Source organism: Anabas testudineus, chromosome 10 (assembly GCF_900324465.2).
Source record: "Anabas testudineus chromosome 10, fAnaTes1.2, whole genome shotgun sequence".
Classification (NCBI taxonomy): Eukaryota; Metazoa; Chordata; class Actinopteri; order Anabantiformes; family Anabantidae; genus Anabas; species Anabas testudineus.
Window position 1 is genome coordinate 22,444,649 of NC_046619.1, and position 19,668 is coordinate 22,464,316.

At 40.9% G+C, this 19,668-nt stretch overlaps 3 protein-coding genes across 7 annotated transcripts; 1 reads left to right on the forward strand and 2 right to left on the reverse strand.

Annotated features, from left to right (window-relative positions):
* Window positions 1–2,008: 2,008 nt before the first annotated feature.
* LOC113160307 lies at window positions 2,009–10,346 on the reverse strand. 5 transcript variants are annotated; one of them, XM_026357511.1, is made up of 13 exons: window positions 10,289–10,346; window positions 8,818–8,846; window positions 7,789–8,138; window positions 7,401–7,505; window positions 6,604–6,934; window positions 5,467–5,760; window positions 5,199–5,261; window positions 4,846–4,911; window positions 4,549–4,577; window positions 4,430–4,450; window positions 3,927–4,349; window positions 3,155–3,379; window positions 2,009–2,977 (listed from the first exon to the last, which is right to left on the reverse strand). In XM_026357511.1, exons 6-13 carry the CDS (start codon window positions 5,756–5,758, stop codon window positions 2,726–2,728), a joined length of 1,371 nt encoding a protein of 456 aa, XP_026213296.1. In that variant the 5' UTR covers window positions 5,759–5,760; window positions 6,604–6,934; window positions 7,401–7,505; window positions 7,789–8,138; window positions 8,818–8,846; window positions 10,289–10,346; the 3' UTR covers window positions 2,009–2,725. The 5 variants fall into 5 exon arrangements, with proteins under 5 accessions (XP_026213296.1, XP_026213295.1, XP_026213297.1 ...); XM_026357510.1 differs by having other exon boundaries at window positions 6,422–6,934; XM_026357512.1 differs by lacking the exon at window positions 8,818–8,846 and having other exon boundaries at window positions 6,422–6,934; window positions 10,289–10,307.
* Window positions 10,347–11,348: 1,002 nt separating this feature from the next.
* rnasekb (ribonuclease, RNase K b) lies at window positions 11,349–14,849 on the reverse strand. Its single transcript, XM_026357612.1, has 3 exons — window positions 14,635–14,849; window positions 13,464–13,546; window positions 11,349–11,956 (listed from the first exon to the last, which is right to left on the reverse strand). The coding sequence occupies exons 1-3, from the start codon at window positions 14,710–14,712 to the stop codon at window positions 11,812–11,814; spliced, it is 306 nt and encodes a 101-aa protein (XP_026213397.1). The 5' UTR covers window positions 14,713–14,849; the 3' UTR covers window positions 11,349–11,811.
* Window positions 14,850–14,931: 82 nt separating this feature from the next.
* On the forward strand, window positions 14,932–19,446 carry LOC113160353 (chromatin complexes subunit BAP18). Its single transcript, XM_026357574.1, has 6 exons — window positions 14,932–15,268; window positions 16,099–16,193; window positions 16,449–16,550; window positions 17,073–17,296; window positions 17,536–17,640; window positions 17,890–19,446. The coding sequence occupies exons 1-6, from the start codon at window positions 15,248–15,250 to the stop codon at window positions 17,952–17,954; spliced, it is 612 nt and encodes a 203-aa protein (XP_026213359.1). The 5' UTR covers window positions 14,932–15,247; the 3' UTR covers window positions 17,955–19,446.
* Window positions 19,447–19,668: the final 222 nt, after the last annotated feature.

Below are 19,668 nucleotides of genomic sequence, written 5' to 3' on the forward strand. Positions count from 1 at the left end.
GAGGAGAACCTCACCTGGTCACTCAACACCCGCTCCATCAGCAAAAAGGCCCAGCAGCGTCTCTACTTCCTGAGGAAGCTGAGGAAAGCCCATCTGCCGCCCCCCATCCTGACTACATTTTACAGGGGAACCATTGAGAGCATCCTGAGCGGCTGCATCACTGCCTGGTTTGGGAACTGCACCGTTTCGGATCGCAAGGCCCTACAGCGGATAGTGAAGACAGCTGAGAAGATCATTGGAGTCTCTCTCCCCTCCATCACGGACATTTACACCACACGCTGCATCCGCAAGGCTACCTGCATTGTGGACGACCCCACCCACCCCTCACACCCAATCTTCACCCTTCTGCCATCAGGAAGAGGTTCCGGAGCATTCGGGCCTCACAACCAGACTGTTGAACAGTTTCGTGTTCTGTTTTTGCACTGTCTTCTGACGTCTGTCTGCACTTTCTCTTTGTGTTCTTGCACTGTTTGCACCAGGTTGCACAGGATGCACTATGTGTTTTGCTAGGACAACTTAGCAGTCCACAGCTCCATGTTCTGTCTTGTTACTGTCTTATGTAGCACCATGGTTCTGGAGAAACGACTCATTTCACTACGTACTGCTTCAGCTATATGTGGTTGGAATGACAATAAAGCTTCTTGACTTGACTTTAATAACGTGATAATTGATTCTCACCTTGTCAGGTTGGCCGCTCTGCTCGGATCCTTTAAAAGAAGAAACAAACATCAGAGACAATGTTGGTCTCCACACAGCTCGAACTCCTTTCTCCTTTTGTGGGGTGAAAGCTGCTCAGCTGAAATCATTAGGGTGGTGGCAGACCCCACTTCAGTGAACTGAAGTGGGGTCTGAGGCTCAGCCTGGATTTAATTGAAAAATGTATTTAATTTGTTGGTCCACTTCCAGATGTAAACAGTCCACGTGTATAAATACTGTGAGACACGTGAAAGTGTCTACATTTGTATTTTCGATATTTTCATATCAACAAATTCCTTAAAGAGACTAAAACTTCTTTTTCCCCACTGTGTGATTACTTTTTACCCACACACCAGGACCTGAGCTGTGGTGAGCTCCTCTCGTTCTGCAGGTAAATATCCTGCAGTCCTGCAACTGATGATCGGTGGGAATGTTCCAAAAACAGGGATATGTGTTCTGACTGTTCCAGGTATGATAGTCGTAAAGCTCTGTAACCCTGTCTAATTTCAGCCTGGACCTTTCTCAGCATGTTTCAAAGGGAGCAATGCTTTGTCAGAACACTCCGCTGTGGACCGAACAGTCTGGGCCTAGACCTGCACGTTTGTCACTGACTTGAATTCCACTTCTTCTTTCTCATGCAGGCACCATCTCAGTCTCACTTGGAGTTATTGAAGTGAGAAAAGACGATCACTTTGCATTGTTTCCTTCAGTAAATTGAAGACGCTGCGCTTGTAGGTGCACAGTACAGCACTTCTACTTTCATAGGCTGTCACTAGTGGGACAAAGCACGATGTGCTTGGAATGAATTGCAGAACTGATGAAAACATCACCATTAATAATGCTATCAATAAATCATCAATACATTTAAAAGTCAACTTATATTCTAACATTGCAAACATATGTAAGATATGTTGTGTAGATCACATCACTCACATCAGCATCTTTTCTCAGCCCTCCCCAAAAAACTGATCCTTACTAGGAGGAAACTGACTGAATTAGATACTGAAATAAAATGTAAATAACTTATCAAAGATGATTTTATTTAAATGTTTGTTCAGATTTATGTCACACTACAGTTGTAACCTAGTAAATTGACTCTGTAGCGTTTGCTTGTCATGTTCTCCAGCTGACAGAGTTATCAGTTTATTATTTTTTATATAAGATTATAAAAAGTTTGTAGTTTTTGTCATATGAACCTCGATGCAAATAATAAATACATTCTAAACTAACTATAAACATATAAAAAAGATTTGTACATGATTTGATTTTATATTCTATTGAATTAACCACCAGACTACAACTGTTATTCATGTTTTTTTTTTTTTTATTATTTTAAAGTTAAAGATTTCAACTATATGATTTTATAGTTACGAGAAAACTTGACAAGCTCAGAAAAAGTGCACAGACCTCAACACTAACCGTTTGAGGACAGTGATGTAAATGTGAATAAAAACTCAAAAACTACAAATGATTTTAGAGAAAATAGATTAAATTCAGTTACACACTGAATAAACCAAAGAAGATGAAACATTTAATTTCAGGCGTATGTTAATATCCTGTGATATTTACAGTGTTTATTAATTAATAATAAGAAATAAGAAAATTGTTTGGAAAAGTGAAACATTCTAGAGTTGATTAAATATCGACATGCAAAGTAGAGAAGCGTGAGATAATCTCAGGATGTGCCGACAGACTGAGGCAGAAAACTTATGGACACAACAACACGAAGACTTGTTATTGAGATAAATTGCAGGAAACACAAAGTGAAGACGTCGATATACAGATCTGTGACAGAAGTTCCCGAGGAACTCTTACAAACTGTATAATTAAGGGGTGGGGGTAAATAAATCAGACATGAGCTCCAGACGTTCAGTATGTGATGTATCATTAAAATAAGAATTACATCAGTAAGTCTGGACACGTGCTCGGCTTAATTATTTTATTACTTCACACTGCAGCTCAGTCTTTGTCTGGTATCACTGTTTCCTGCTTCTGTCTGTTTGCACATTTCAATTTTATTCTGTATTCTTTAAGCTGCCTTCATGTTTTGAATTTTACTTCCTTTTATTTTTGCCTTTGCTGAGAGAGGCATTTTATCAAGGAGCTTTTCTTCAATGTTACCATTCAATTTTATTTCAAACACCTTTGCTATAAGTGGAGAATCCACCACGAGTGTCTGCACACTGCCGTTGATATTTGCCTCCAGCTCAGTCCCCATCTTGTTGGCTTTTGTGATTCCTACGATCTCAATTTCCACATTCTGCACATTTGCACTTTGGACCTGCACAAAGACAGATTCATATTCACAGTCAGGCTTCAGGACACTCACAGGAAATCCTTCAGTAGTTAGGAGCTAATGAGAAAACTGTTCATTAGGGAGGATTCTTCCAGAACTGGGGCAAAATCGTTCTCCTCCCACAAATCGTGTCATTACTGTGACGAGTGTCGATGCTGCTACCTTGAAGATTCTGGTGAAATCCGTGGAGTTCAGTGAGACTGTTTCGTAGTAGTCGTTGGTCTTCACGTTGGTCACCCTGACCAAGTCTCCGGTTGAAGTTCCTCTGAGCTGCTTGATGTCGTTGCCCCACAAGCTGATCACGATGAAACCTGTCTCATCTTCAAGTCGGAAGTCTTGCCTCTCCTTCTTCCTCCGTTTGCTCTTCAAACTTTCCAGAGGACGGATCTGAGCAGATCAACACCACAACATTAAAGATTGAAAAAACATATAACAAATTGTTTTATTTGCAAATTGACCAAAACTATTTCAGTGACGCCCCAAAATAAAGTTATTAACCTGAAATTATGCATAATGACTCCTTCAAACTGAAGTGTACATGCTAGCGTGCTAGTTGAATAGTGGTGGTTATAAAGCTCCAAATCACAACAAGACTAAATAATATACCTGCATACAGAGATATATAGAAACCCAACAACCCACTGAGCAGCACCAGGAGACATTGGAGAGGAAAAACCTCCTATAGAGGAAGAAAGCTGCAGCAGAACCAGGCTCAGGGTGGATCTAGTCTTAAATGTAGAGGGGGGGGGGGTTTGCCTGCAGAACCTGAACTGGAGGAGCTTGATTAAACCAATACAGACAAGCTGATCAGATCAGATCAGCTATCAGTGGTTGTAGAAGTACACAAACTCCACTACACTATAAAACCCTCACTCAGGTTGAAGTACTAATACTTCTACACATGCGTACTGCAGTATATCTGATGGAAACTCGCCTCTCTTACAGTTCCTTCCACACTCAGCATCTTCTTGTCCTCAGACATTTTGGCCTCTTTGATGGAACAAACTGGACTTTGGGGATAAATGAGCATGCGAGCTTCCAGCTCCAGCTCCTCGGAGATGACGACACAGCTTGTCTTTGCTATTTTGCTGTTTTTAGTAATTTTGATCATATTCTCATCCATGATGACGTTTCTGAACAACCAGTGACTCCCCTCCTCGATTTTCTTATAGTGCTCTTTTCCATACACCATCACTTTAATGCTGGCTGTGTCATCTGCCACCCCCAGGTAAAAGAAAAACTTTGTCATCTTCTTTTTTGTGTTATATGTGCGCAGACCAGATTTCTGCACAACCTTTCCAATCATGGCTTTATCGCCAAGGTCACCGGCGGTCCTCAGGTCGTGGATAGTTTTTCTCTGGACACAGAGGAAAAAACACATCAGGGCAAACACAAACACAAATGTCTGAATCAGGCCGTGAAGTCAGATCCACTCACCCATTTCTGAACTTTTTGCTCCTAGAAAATAAACAGCATGTTAAATAATGGCGACATTTACAACTGTAAACCATGACTGTGCATTAGTTTATTAATAACCCAGTAAGTTTAAGTCATACCGTGTCAGACCTGCATTTCTTTGATTGATCTATAAAAGAGAAACGAGTCAGTTTCTGTACTGATGTTGTCCTGTGTGCTGTCGTAGCAGAGTTTCCTTTAACTCATTTCATTAATCAGCAGAATTGACAAGACAAACAGCAGGTGAACTAGAGAGGAAACGATGAGACGACGTTTTCTCAAACATCACATTGAGTTTAGATTTCTTACAGTTTAGCATTAATCATACAGTTAATTTTAGTTTTCTCTGTAATAAAACATTTCATCACTGTGTTCGTGTGTACTCCGTATTCACCCACCAGCTGCAGCGTCCTGCTCCTCGTCAGAAGAATCGGAGTCGCTCACAACGTTGTTCTTCTTAAACCCTGAAATGATGTTTGAACACAGTGAAAACTTTTACGTGCACATCTACACACCCCTCAGCCTCCATCTACGTCCTGTATCACCTCAGAGTGGTGGGAAAATATCTTACATGGATCTTCTTACAAGTTTGTTGATCCCACTCTACAGGACCTCCGTCACGTTATTCCTCTTTTCTTTTTTATGATATATTATCATATATTCCATGATAATATTCACAGGATCATGGTAAGTGTCAGCTGCTGACTGGTGAACAGTGATGAACCATTATTCCTGTGTAAATATCACCTACCAGCTGCAGACTCTTGCTCCAGCTCCTCTGACTCTGAATTAGTTTCACATTTTCTCTTCTTTCCTGAAAATAACATTTTAAAAAGTTGAACACACACACACACACACACACACACACACACACACACACACACACACACACACACACACACAGAGGCATGAAAACAAGTGAACACGTATTTTTCTGCTTTATCTCCTGTTGTTTTCGAGTCCTGCACAAAGTGGAACAACCACAGAGCTTTGTGCAGGACTTTGCTGTGTGAACTCACCTTGGTTCTTTTTTTCCTGTTTGTTTCTCAGCTTCTCCACAAAAGGACGCAGCAGGTCCTGGACTGCAGAGTCCCTTCTTGGAATCTTTTCCATAGCATCAGTGATGGCAAAAATGGAGTCCTCCACTCCGTAGTGCTCGATGATCATTTGAGGCGTCTTCTCTCTGTCAGTCCTTCGGCCTTTCGGAACCTTCCGCAGAAGTTCCAGCATCCGATTGTACTGCTCAGCATCGAGCTCACTGATGATGCAGGTCAGAGCTGATTTCCAACCTTCCTCTGAAATCTCTGGCATCTCTGATCCACACAAAGAGAAATGAGAGTGTTGCTTCATCTTAATGCTTCTGGAAAAGTGTTCATATTTAAACCAGCTCAGGCAAACTGCCTGTTTCCATTAAATCTACATGAGGTTTCCTCTTCCGCGCTCTCTCTGGAAGGAGATATGAGTGATGGTGGACAGAAAGTAATTCACTGCAGTTCTTTGATCCTAAGGACTGATGCTGTAGTTGTTGTGAGTTGTGTTTGTCTTATTGTTTTTCTTCACCCCAACCGGTCGTTTAACTTGATCCTGGTTCTGCTGGAGGTTTCTTCCTCTGGGGGAGTTTTTCCTCTCCACTGTCTCCTGGTGCTGCTCAAGTTGATCTTGTTGTTGTGCTACCTGTGTTTTTGTCTCTTTTGTGAAACACTTTGTAACGTATGTTTAGAAACGTGCTCCATGAATAAATGTATTATTATTATTATAATTTTAAAGTCCTGAGCTACAGGTGAACATTAAGTCGTTCTGATGAACCAGGTGTGAATCAGCTGTCACAGTGATCTGCAGCTCACAGTACGTTACGTGTCACCATCAAAACGTTCTGCTAATCTCAGCTCACTTCAAACTTTAAACTGGTTATTGTGGTTCTTTATCACAGAACATCCAGTTTTTAAAAGGAACATTTTAAAAACGAGGACTTACCTTCTTTACACGTACAGAACAGTTTTCAGCCGCTGCAGAAACTCGTTGGCGGGATGAGTTTTGAATTCTTTGGTGCAGTCAGAGACCCGGCAGGTACCAACTTCATGCTTTAATGTTTGTCTCTTTATCCCATTTATTTCATATAAGTGCTGAAATATATTTTTAAAAAAGATGTTTCTCACCTGCAAATATTTAGGTTTCTTTAAATTCAGCTGTGAATCCTCCCAACATCCAGATTAGAAGTAGTTCCCCCCTCCGTGAACGTTGGTTTGGCCTTTTTTCCCGCCCAGCAGGTACTTTCAGTTTCACATCCACAGTTGGAGAGTTGTGACGTCACCTGTCAGCTCAGTTTCACCTCAGGCTGGTGCATTTACAACAGGGTAAATGTTCTAGTATCGTCTCTTATTGTATGAACACAGCGGAGCGCCGTATACCCAGTTATCTGGAGGTTAACTTCAAGACAGCTTAACGTGGATCACTGTGAATCATCCTGCACATTTTGAGTCAGAAACCCTGAAGAATATGAAAGGAGAACACATTTAACACATGAATGCAGATTACCTCACTGGATGTTTTAAAAATGTGCACATTAAGTCACAATTATTGACATAATCACTGAGGACTAAATGAAATATCAAAGATCTGTGGATGAGTTTGTGTCAGAACAAGGTCCAAGCTGCTCAGACGGTTTTAACTCATCCTGATACAGTTAGAGACAAAGACAGACAAGACAAAACTTACTCCACTAAAACCAAAAACTAAAACCAGCACTTGAACTAATTAGAAAACTGTCTTATGGTTAAATAACATTAAACCAGAGTGTGTCCATCAGCTCCAGTGAATCCACGTTCTCCTTGATTTTACACCTCTCTGATCTGTTTGATTGTTCCTCCTTGTACTTTTACTTTTTATCAAGTTTCTCTTTAAAACCTTCATCGGGTTCGAAGCCAAGTGCTGAAGCCAGACGTCGATTTGTCACCTTCAGCTTGTGCAGCTGCTGCTTCATCTCCGCCTCCAGGTGAGTGGAACTCTTCTGTACCTTTATAATTCTTCTGATGTTAATTGTTCCATCAGCACTTTGAAGCTGCACAAAGACAGATTTTATTAATAACAATAACTATTATCAGTAAGTTTCCAAATTAAATATTTAAATTATGCTGATTACTTATAAAGTGTCTATTATTTTATTTTAAACTCATTGTGCTTAAGAACACTTAGCTTAAAGCTCATTTGAAAAATGTCCCAAGATTCTTAAAAACATTTCAACTGTGAAACTTCCTCTTGTATTCTGACTCCCAGTGTTCCTACTTTTGTAAAGAGGAAAAGTTTGAAACACAAAGTACAAAGATCTTAAAACTGAAACTCACCTTTTTCTTCTGAGCGGTTTTGGTTTTGGAATAATCGGATTTCTGTGTAAAGAGCCTCTGAGCTTCCTTCTCCAGTGCTGGAGACACTTGGCTCCTTCTGGTGACTTTCATGAGGCTCCTTTCCTCGTCCCACATCACATTTTTGAACGTGTAGCAGCTCCGTTCTTCTGTGCTTTCAAAGCGCTCACTTCCATACACCATCACTGTAGTGTAGCCAGGATAAAATAAGGCTTCGTTCCTTCTTCTTGGTGTTTTTATGTGAGAAGTGCTGATTTAGCAACAACTTTTCCAACAATAAATTCTGTGGGAAGTAGCTTCCCGCTGGATTTCAGATGTCGGATGGTTTTTCTCTGAAACGACGACAACAGAATAATTTTATTCATCGAAGCAGCAGCGAGACAAATGTAAATGAAAGAATGTATCGAGAAAGACAAACACACTGTTTAATTAGTTTAACAAACCTAATGATGCTTGATGAAACGATTCCTGCTTTAACCATTTTTGAACATGGTTGATTTAATTAACATGTAAAACATGTTTTTTCAGATCTCTAAATAATAAGATGCAACAAATGAACTAAACTATAACTGAAAAGACACAACTGAATATCACACAAAGCTTTTACCAGGACGTGATCACCGCACTCAGGTCACTGAACAGTCAGCAGCAGATTTGTGACATCAGAACGTGTGATTAATAAGTTTAGCAGATTTTTACTTATTTTAGTTTGACACTGACTAATATCTGAAGGGTTGTGTAGAGCGTAGCAGAGCAAGTAGGGGGAGTGGACTGATTTCAAGTCTGATATGTCCTAACTAGCTTTACTACAATAATCGTGTGGCTCACCACTAATTTCACTTTTATTTCTAATTCATTTCTAACTTTGGTGACACCAGTATTTTAATGCCAAATTAAACCAACCAAGATTTAATAAATGAATCTTATTGGCGCCGTTATTGAGTGTAGAAATACTTCTACATATATTTTACCATTGAAGTTACTGGATGTGATGTGTTTCACAGCTCTCACCTTGTCATTTCGGCTCCTTTGCCGTTTATCTAAAAGAAAAAACAATCTTTCATTTTAAGATTTCTCATAATCATTTTTTAAATTTACAGAAAAGCCACAAATGGAAAAAGATCAAAATACTGTAAATGGACACGTGTAGCACTACAAGACATGGTTTTGCTTGTTGGAACATTTTAGAATAAATATATTTTGGTCCAACAACTGTCTTTAGGACAGTCTGTGCACTTTTGGTTCTATAATGTCAGAATCCTTTGTGTGACCGGGACAGGTCGTCATCATTATCGAAGCTGTGAAATGTGAGTAGTACAAACAAGTGCAGGAAAATATCAAGATATTAATATAAGAACTGAACATGAACAGCAATGTTAAAGACACGAGTCAGTAGAAACGTTAAAGTAGAAGAAATTCTATGTTTTAGAACAGCTGACTTCCAGTTCTCACTTTAATCCTATAGAGACGCAGTGGAGACCTGAAGCAGGAAGTGAACTAACCCCGAGCTGACAAACGAACCTCGAACATTTAGTCCAAAACCTTGAGTGTTTGAGTCGCGACAGTTTTTGAAGACACACAAATATTTAATGTTTTCCATGTTAAATGAATGAGGTTGATTTTCTAACTTGGTTCCTGTTCTAGATCTAGTTTAGACTTGACTTATATTGTTAAACAACAAAATCAAATGCAGCTAATCCCAGAAACTGCTGAAGGAAGGTGCTGCTGTGTTTGAACTAATTCAAATATTAGTTGAGCTGAGATGTTTAAATTGTTCAGAGAGCTGAAGCTTTTGTCTCCATGTTCTAATTGAAATGTTGAATAATTCCGAATGTAACTGTGTGTGAAATGCGTTTTAACAGCCACGTTATTTAAATGAGCTCTTCTGACAGATGAAGGTCACGAGCTGAGCTGAGAAGTTCGGTTCGTTTTGTCTGGTGTGAACATGATAAAACAACCACACTGAGAAATAAGGTGGTCCGGTGAACTCTGGTCCTCCTGGTGAGAACGCGTACCGAACCAAAACGGGACCAAACGCCATGAATCTGATTTGAGCACTTTGGGTAGTTTGTAGATTTTTTGTTTGTCCACTAAAAACATGCTGTCTGATTAATGGACACACGAGGAGACGTGAGGAGGTGAAGTGTCTCACAGACACCAGGTCTGATGTAACGTAATAAACAATAATCAACAGGATCAAGGATCAACCTGTGTTAACATTCCTAGTGAACTCATCTCTCTCCTGTCACACAAACAGACAGTAGAACAACACTTCACCTTCTTCCTGTATTTACTTTTCTCTGACCAATCAGAGGAGAGGATGTTCTCAGGTAGTTTGACATGACTCATTTTTTATTACTTGGATTTTTCTCAGAAACTGAACTAAGAGGAAAAAACTCCAAGTTCAAAAACTCGTCCACTGATTTGGACCAAAGCAAACGCACTAAAGTTACGGATTTGCTCATGTCAGTGTGTTACTCACCTTCACTTCTTCCTGAGCGACCTTCTCTTTGAGAGGTGATGGTGGAGTAGGAAGTAGTGGGAGGAGGGAATTTAAAAGAGTGTGTGGAGCGGCAGCAAGCAAATAAATATTACACTAAATATTTAGAATAAACTGAAAAAAATAAACAAAGCAAATAATATCATCAAATGTATTTTCCCTTCCTGTGCTTGTAAATCTCTCGTCACTCACACTGGGACTGTTGCACTGATGAATGGTCGAGTCAGGAAGAGACAAGTAGTCAGAGCAGGTACTTTTACTTTAATGTAGTAAAAGTACTGTAATAGTTTACTGCTTTCTGTTAAACACTCTGCATCTGAATCTAAAGCTGACAAATATAGTGGAGCAAAACATTGAAGTAAGAAATGGAAATACTCAGGTAAAGTAAAAGTATATCTGAGTAAATGTACTTAGTTACTTTCTACACAAACACAGCTTTCCAGTGTACAATCAGTTTTCACTGCTTCCTGTTGGGATCTGCTGACCTGGATATAGAGCACGACGTGCACTGGTTGGCAGTCTATCACCTGTTACCCCGACCTCATGTATTGTCCTCGGACTGTGGGAGGAAGCTGGAGAACCCAGAGAGAACAGACACAGGCAGAACATGCACGCAGAACGGAGCCTAGTGGATTTGAACCCTGACCCCTGACCTTTCTGGCTGACAGGCGGTGAGGAGACAGTGCCGACCACTCCACCACCGTGCCGTCCTATATTTAAAAGAATTCCTGAAATCAGCTTGTTTTCAGGAATACGACCAGTTGGTTCATCTTTTTTTATTATTACCGCCGGTTTCTAGAGTTTAATGCTCAGTTTATCAGAGAAACTCGAAACTCGCTCAAACACAATGGAGGAAAAACATTCAGCAGAAGTATAATGTTTCATTTTACTCAAATACCTTATATAAATGTACTTAAACCAGTTACAGACTCTAATGAACTAATAAGTCCTGAGGTTCACACACACAAATATTTCAGGTTGGATCATTTTCTGAATAGTTTTAAGAACATTTTTAAACCCTACAGATTCACACAGCACTAGATCTTTTTTTACACACACACTTTATTGCAAAGATGATCCACCATCGTCATTTGATCACATTAAACCTTTTTACAGTTTGATCCACAGTCGCGTTAACGACAAACAGCACGTTCACACTTTTACTTCAGAAAACAGCAGAAAGATCTGAACGTTGATTTACTGACAATTCTGACGTTGATTCAGATCTGGACCAGCTCACAGGAAATCTACCTTCAGTGGAGAAGAATTCATTTCTAATTAGAATCGGGTTCAGGGGTGAGATGACATGCAGCAGGTAGGAAGTCCGTTCGGTCGTGTTCATGAATCATAGGAACGATGCAAAGTTTCATCCAACAACAACAAACATCACAACAGACGATAAACAGAAAATAAATAATCCAGAAGACCCCCCCCCCGCTCTGCTTGAAGCTTCGTGGACAGGAAGTGGCTCTAGCAGCTGCCGCCGGGGGTCAGAGGTCAGCTCTTTATGTGACCATGTACTCCTGACGCTTGTTGAGTCGGACCTGGCAGAGAGAGATGGCGCCCACCACCACGTAGATGCCGGCGGCGATGAAGCAGTTGATGCCGACCTGGTTGTAAAGACTGTAGATGTTCTGAGGAGGATTTTTACTGCAGGAGAGACGAACACACGGGGGGGGGTTACTGGGAGTGTGCACGTCTGTGTGCAACACACACACACACTGATGTGATCCAGTCACATCAGAACAGAAGCAGAACTGAAAGTGATCAGCACTGGATCTGAATCCGTTTCTGAAGGATCTGGTGTGTGTGTGTGTGTTGTTGTGTGTGTGTGCGATGATGTTAAGCATTAGAAGATTCAGCCAAGACGTAGTCGACCAATTTCTGTGGTAACTGAACCATTTTGGATCAGAGCTCCTAATGTTCTGGTGTTTGGTGTGTGTGTGTGTTGTGTGTGTGTGTGTGCGTGTTGTTGTGTGTGTGTTGTTGTGTGTGTGTGTTGTGTGTGTGTGTGTGTGTGTGTGTTGTGTGTGTGTGTGTGTGCGTGTTGTTGTGTGTGTGTTGTTGTGTGTGTGTGTGTGTGTTGTTGTGTGTGTGTGTTGTTGTGTGTGTGTGTGTGTGTGTGTGTGTGTGTTGTTGTGTGTGTGTGTGTTGTTGTGTGTTGTGTGTGTGTTGTTGTTTGTGTGTGTGTGTGTGTTGTTGTGTGTGTGTGTGTGTGTGTGTGTTGTGTGTGTGTGTGTTGTTGTGTGTGTGTGTGTTGTTGTGTGTGTGTGTGTGTGTTGTTGTTTGTGTGTGTGTTGTTGTTTGTGTGTGTGTGTGTTGTTGTTTGTGTGTGTGTGTGTTGTTGTTTGTGTGTGTGTGTGTTGTTGTTTGTGTGTGTGTGTGTGTGTTGTTGTGTGTGTGTGTGTGTGTGTTGTTGTGTGTGTGTGTGTTTGTGTTGTTGTGTGTGTGTGTGTTTGTGTTGTTGTGTGTTTGTGTTGTTGTGTGTGTGTGTTGTTGTGTGTGTGTGTGTTGTGTTGTTGTTGTGTGTGTTGTTTGTGTGTGTGTGTGTGTGTTTGTGTGTGTTGTGTTGTGGTGTGTGTTGTGTGGTGTGTGTGTTGTGTGTGTGTGTGTGTGTGTGTGTGTGTGTTGTGTGTGTGTGTGTGTGTGTGTGTGTGTGTGTTGTGTGTGTGTGTTGTGTGTGTGTGTGTGTGTGTGTTGTGTGTGTTGTGTGTGTGTGTTGTGTGTGTGTGTTGTTGTGTGTGTGTTGTTGTTTGTGTGTGTGTGTTGTGTGTGTGTGTGTGTGTGTTGTGTGTTGTGTGTGTTGTGTGTGTGTGTGTTGTGGTGTGTTGTTGTGTTTGTTGTGTTTGTGTGTTGTGTGGTGTGTTGTTGTGTGTGTTGTTGTGTGTGTTGTTGTGTTGTGTGTGTGTGTTTTTGTGTGGTGTTGTGTGTTGTGTGTGTGTGTGTGTGTTGTTGTGTGTCTGTGTGTGTGTGTGTTTGTGGTGTGTGTTGTTGGTGTGTGTGTGTGTGTTGTGTGTGTGTGTGTGTGTGTGTTGTGTGTGTGTGTGTTGTTGTGTGTGTGTGTTGTTGTGTGTGTGTGTGTTCCTAATACTCAGACAGCACAGAAACACCTGAAGCAGCTGGTTTGTGTAGTACCCATCATTCAGGGTCCACTCACTCGTTGTGAATGTCTTCCTCAGTGAACGGGACGTCCTCGATCAGCACGGCCGACTTCGCGCTGAAGAAGATTCCCAGCAACGCCTGAAACACAGGGTGGATCAACATGAGGCTCGAGGACACGGCAGAGGACGCAGGATACGACTGGACGTCAAAAGTCAACAGTTCTTAGATAAGATTCAAGTTTATTGTCAAACCGTGCTTCAACTGAGCAGGACTGAAGGTGACACGGGATTGAACCTCAAACTACTGAACCACAGCCACCTTCAGTTAACAGAGCAACAATTGTAATAACAGATTCATGATTTAAGTTAGAGATTCATATATCAGATACTAAACAACACTGTTCGTGTGGCTCTGTCCTTCTCTGTGTCAGTGGAAACAAACCGACTTCCTGAAGTCTGAAACATCACATGAGGGCAAAACGAAAAGTCACATGATTCATTTAAAACGGATTTTTCCAACACTCAGTTCCTCTATTTAAGACACTTTAATCAAAGTTGTCTCACAAACATGGTGGAAAAAGTTTTAATAATCAGAAAACAACTGCAGCTAATCGAGATTTAAACAAAAACACCGAGCGATTTTAGAAATCAGTCCGTTTTTAAATGCAGTTCTGAATGGTAAAACCTAGTAGACAACATTAAAGACACAGTGAACTGTTTTAATTAACCACATCCTAATAAAATGTGGTCACATTTCACCAACAGTCTAAAAATACTAAGTTTTCTTTCACATCTGTCAAAGAAACGCGTCGATTCTCACGTTAGCGAAGCTGAAAACACCAAATATTTTACATTTTCTCCTAAAAGTGACTCGATGGATTAGTCAGTTAATAAAACAGTTGTAAAACATGTTTGTTGGTGAACTAAATAACGAATCGGCGGCTCAAACACTGATGAATGAAGCAGAATTAAAACGTACCGATCACTTAAAACACCGAGACATTTGGCTCGGCCTACGGGGCTCCGTCTATTCACCAGACACGTATGTAAGTTCAGGGATTACTCTGCGACAGATGGTTTGTTTTTCCAACATTTTTCGGTTCTGACGAACTTCGATAAAAACCACACTAAAAACATCCGATATATATTTTTTAAAAACGTCTCCACATAGCTAGATAAGCCCCATTATCCAGGAAATAGTCGGCTCCACAGATCCATATTTCTTACCAGCATGATGACCCCCCAGATGCTGATCACTATTCCACAAGCGGCCATCTTCGGGCCGCAGAACAGAAGAGACGGCATGTTTGTCTCCGGTCTTCACGGTCGATCAAACGGTTATTTTTGCGTTTTATTCATGAAACTGAACAAAATCTGCGAAGGACGACACACAGCGACCGAGCCTCACGGTCAGCTGATCCTCATCACTCGGCTTCACTCGGTGCTGTTCGTAACCAGCAGCGAAGCGACCAATGAAAATGTCCGATGAAAAACGCCCCGCCTCTTCCTGTCAGACCGACCAATGGAGTTCAACTTTCGAAGTCGCGCAACATTTCCTTTATCCTGTCCACCTTTGTTGTTGGATATTTACAATATTTTCCTCTGAATATATGAATTATAAATGGTTCTAAATTAAACCACACCGCTAAAACGGAAACATATATTCTATAGATTTGCTTTTTAAAAATATATCGGCAAAGTCTGAATGGAAGCCCGCTAACGACAGCGAGCTAGCTAACGTTACAGAAGCTAACTGTAGCTAGCGGCTAGCTGCGACTCTTCCTGTTGGTTTGATTGAAAAACAAATTTAAAAAGAAAAAAGCATCAATATTTTACCGAAATGACGTCTGCGTCTGCCAAGGTGAGTTCTTACCTGGTTACTGTGGAGTTTCTTAGGATCAGTGCACATCAAAGCGAACTTGCACATAGCAGATGATTCAGCTGTACACCAAACTCTATTCAAAAATCTCATAAGTTTAAGCATTTGTTTATGCCACTAATATTATCTTTATATATAGCACATCGGGGTTTTAGATATGTAGCCTTACAACAGTAATCAGCTAAACCTGCAACCAACAGTTATGTTCATTTTTACTGACTCTAATAAGAGTTATTTTTTCTGTTAATGGCTTTGACATTAAAAAGGTGTCAGGGAATGTTTTTGGATGTGCTTAAGTTTCCTGTAGTTCAAATAGAAATCTCTCAAAATGTGTTGGTCTAACAGTAAAACTCTTTAACCTGCAAGTGTTACTGGGGTTCTGACCAGAAGTTGTGCCAGAAGTTCCTTGTCTGCACAAAAACTGTACAAAACACACACATGTTCTAAAAAAGCTGAACAACTGAAACTAGAGAGAAACACGTAACGAACCAACCGATTATTTCTTCTAATCTTCTAAAACACCTGAAACAGATTCACAAACATTGCACACGACCTTGTCGGCTCGTTACCTACAGACTATCAAAGAACTCCTGTAGATACACAGTCTGTAAAGTAATCTGCTACTCTTCTGTCATTTCAGCTCTGTTGTGTACGTGTTTGTAGATGTAGAAACTCTGTGCTGTAACTTTGGATATTTTCATGGACCAGACTTAACATAATGATGTTTCCATGTACACACACTGTGCTGACTTCCACCTCTTTAACCTTTAATGTTGCCTGTAACCAAACAGCACATGATCCTCTTCCTGCAGGTGGGGGAGATTTTCTCAGCGGCCGGAGCTGCCTTCACCAAACTGGGAGAACTGACCATGCAGCTGCACCCGGTGTCTGACTCCAGCCCTGCAGGGTGAGACACAGTACACAACAGTAATCTGGGGTGCTGGGCCTGTATTCATCAGTGTTCAGATTCAGTTTTCATCTCATAGAAAGTAAATAGACGACTACAAACTCTCAGAGCTGAATTAATTTAGGCTCAAAATGACATCACCTAAATCTCCAAACCCCAGATTACAGTGATGTGTTGATCTGTCAACACTGACGGACATAAACTGAGTTGCAAGCGTCTTCGCTGCACGTTGACTCTCTCTGTCTTCGTCCTCAGAGCCAAATGGACGGAGACGGAGATCGAGATGCTGCGTTTGGCGGTGCGTCGATTTGGAGACGACCTCAACAACATCAGCACTGTGATCAAAGAGCGAACTGTGTAAGAACCCTGTGGTAAAGGAGTAGTTCTCCTGTTAATTAGGCTTTTTCTGATGTGTTCCAAACTCGTTAAAAGGATTCTAAAGGGGATTAAGGTGAAAACGTTCAGTAAATATGAGTTGTTTTCAACATTTAAACCCATTTAAAGGATTTATAACCCCTTCATTTAGACAGGGCGCCACAGTTCTAGATAAATTGTCTTATTCATGATGAATACGTTTGTTTTTAAAAATCTCATTACAGACAATTTATTTTTAACATTTAATCATTTAATTGATCTGAAACTGTTAGTTGAATATCTGCTGTTTAATAGAAATGAGAAACAGCTTCAGGATTGAAGAAACATTTTGAAGACGTCACACAGACAAATTCAAACACAGATTCTACAGATTTTCCTGTCTGTTAAGAAAATAGCTGTGAAGTAGTGTTAGTTGTTTCTGGAACATTTATTGGAAACACGCCTGACTAGTAAACATGTAACGTGTAAATCCCGTGTGCTGTTCTTGTTCTTCTTCTTCTGCAGCGCTCAGATAAAGAGCACGGTGAAGAGGAAGCTGTACGAGGACAGCAGAGTCCCCATTTCCTCTGAATCCCCGAAGAAGACCGTGAAGAAGAGCGCAGTGTCCATGACTCCGGCTCCGGCTGCTCCCACCATGGTCTCGGTTCCGGCCTCGCAGGTCGTTGTGGCGACAGGAATGCAGAGCAGCCCGTCGATGGCCCCGCCCATCAAGAAGCAGAAGACAGCAGGTGAGAAATGACGCGAATCTGTCGTAACGGTTTTATGGAAGAAAATGTGGGTTAATGTTCATAGAAACAGGAAACGTGAACGCAGCAGGAAGCTCGGAGTGATTACTCCGGAAGAGAGAAGAAGAACGAAAGCTTAGAGAACTTTAGAAAACTAAACTGATTTAATGACAGCAGCATAACAGAGAAACAAACAGGTCCTTTTAACCTGCTCTTCATCCTCCTCCTCCTCCCTCCTGCAGACGTGACTCTTAGCGCTCTGAACGACTCGGATGTCAACAGCGATCTGGTGGACATCGAAGGACTCGGCGACGGCTCCTCTAACAAGAAGCTCAACTTTGACCAAGGTCGGTGTTTCGTTGATACTTTACTCCTAAACTGCGTTTGTGTCCAGTGTCCAACGTCCCTGATCACTAGAGGACGCATCACGTTAACTCGTTCATTTTTGACGTGATTCATGATTTACTTGCAGTTCTGTAGTTTGAGTCTTTACGTGTCCTGGCTTTCAGTGGAAGGAAACCGCTTTGGTTTTTCTCAGTCTTAGCAGCTGTGATCGTTTCCGTTTCACTGATCACGTGACGTCTCTGTTTCCTCAGAGAGCCTCAACCTGGACTCCAGCCTGATCATGAACTCCAGTGACCTCCCCCTCCTCTCCCGCTGACCTGTCAATCATCACGTCGTTCTCAACCCGTCTCAAACACGTAGACTTTTCTTTTTCTCCCGTTACACTCACCTGACGACATGCATAACACACCGGTTCCTCCGTGTGTGTGTGTGTGTGTGTGTGTGTGTTCATGTTTCTGTTCTGTTTATAAGACAAAGATGTTGAAAAAGTTTCTGGATCCAAAAAATAGATTTTTTTATTTTGAGCTTTTACGAAACACTGAACGAACTTCAGGTGAGATTTTCTTTGTGTCACAGCAGAATCAGGTTTTTCAGTTTCAGGTTTTGAAAATCAAAGAGAAACATCAGTGTTTCTACGTCCTGTTATCACAAAGGTTCTTGTCATATGAAGAAACGACGGCGTTGAATCGTCATTCACATCTCTGTTGTTTGTCTCTGAATAATCACTCCTACATCTGGTTAGGGTCAAAAATAAAGTGAAGAAACTGTCAGAGACTCAACAACACGTTTTTTAACCTGTTAGTGAAGTTAAAGTGTAAATCACCAGTCGGCAGATACGGTCGACTGTAGGAGCTCGTCAGTAAAACGGATCATTTACAGACTGACAACGTTTCTGATGACTTTGAATTAGTTTTACTGCATTAGACAGATTTTACATCCATTAAAATTTTTATTAATCCAGATGTTCTGAAGAGACTTTGAGGACTCGAATATACAGGAGGTTTATCTAAGTTCACTGTGATGTGTGAAAATCCAGAACCTGATTTAGCTCTTTTTGTTTCTGCTGCTGTTCAACAACTCTTAAAATCCACCAGTTTTTGATCTTTGAAACAAAGAAACAAGTAAAAAAGATGCTGTCCCCTTAAAAATACGACAGTTACACAAACTGTGAGGAAAAAACATGTCGCTCATTGTGAGTCACTGACTTTTAATAGTTCTGGAACAGCAGCGGGCGACACAGGTTCTGAATGTTACAGTGAGCAAATGCAGTTCACTGCTGCTTTTAGTCTTTGTTTGGGTTTGTTGACCGCAACAAAATATGATTCACCGTCGTCATCGCTTTAAATTGTGTGGAAGTCAATTAGGAGCAATTTAATTCAAAGTCCGACTTTGACTCTCAGATTCTTTCTTGAAGCTGATAATTACTGAAGTTTACTGAACACATCACTAATGTGAGGGCACAGCTTGTCGAGAACATTTCCCCCTTTTACTTTGTTGTTCTTGTCAACAAATCTCCTGTAAACGTGCGTTGGTCCCGACTCTAACTCCAAAACCACTGGTTAGTCAGAACCAGTGGTTCTGAAGTGTTTGTTTGGGACTGTGGGTCAGAAGGAAGATACACAGACACAGCGTTAGTTTGAGTCTGAACATGGAACAACAAGAACCTTTAAATATCATGAGTCTTATTTTCCATAGAGTCGATCATGATGGTAGCTGCCACGAGATTAAAGCAAACATCTGCTTTTTGACTGTTGTCAGTCGCTGGTGTAAACATTTTTAATTATGTTTAATAAAAAAACTCAATCCAAGATAACTTTGTCTTTTCTTGTTTTTGGTTTATTTCACTGCTTTAGAACGTGTTTGGAGACATTTCAGTTTGGATTTGTAATAAATTTGCTATAAAAATACAATATATAAAATGTTTTATAGCAAAATTGTTTCTCATCAAAGGTTATTGTGTCAGACAAGTTTGCAAATGACTATTAAAGTGCAGTAAACGGTACAAAAACTCAGAGCTCAAGTACAAGTAC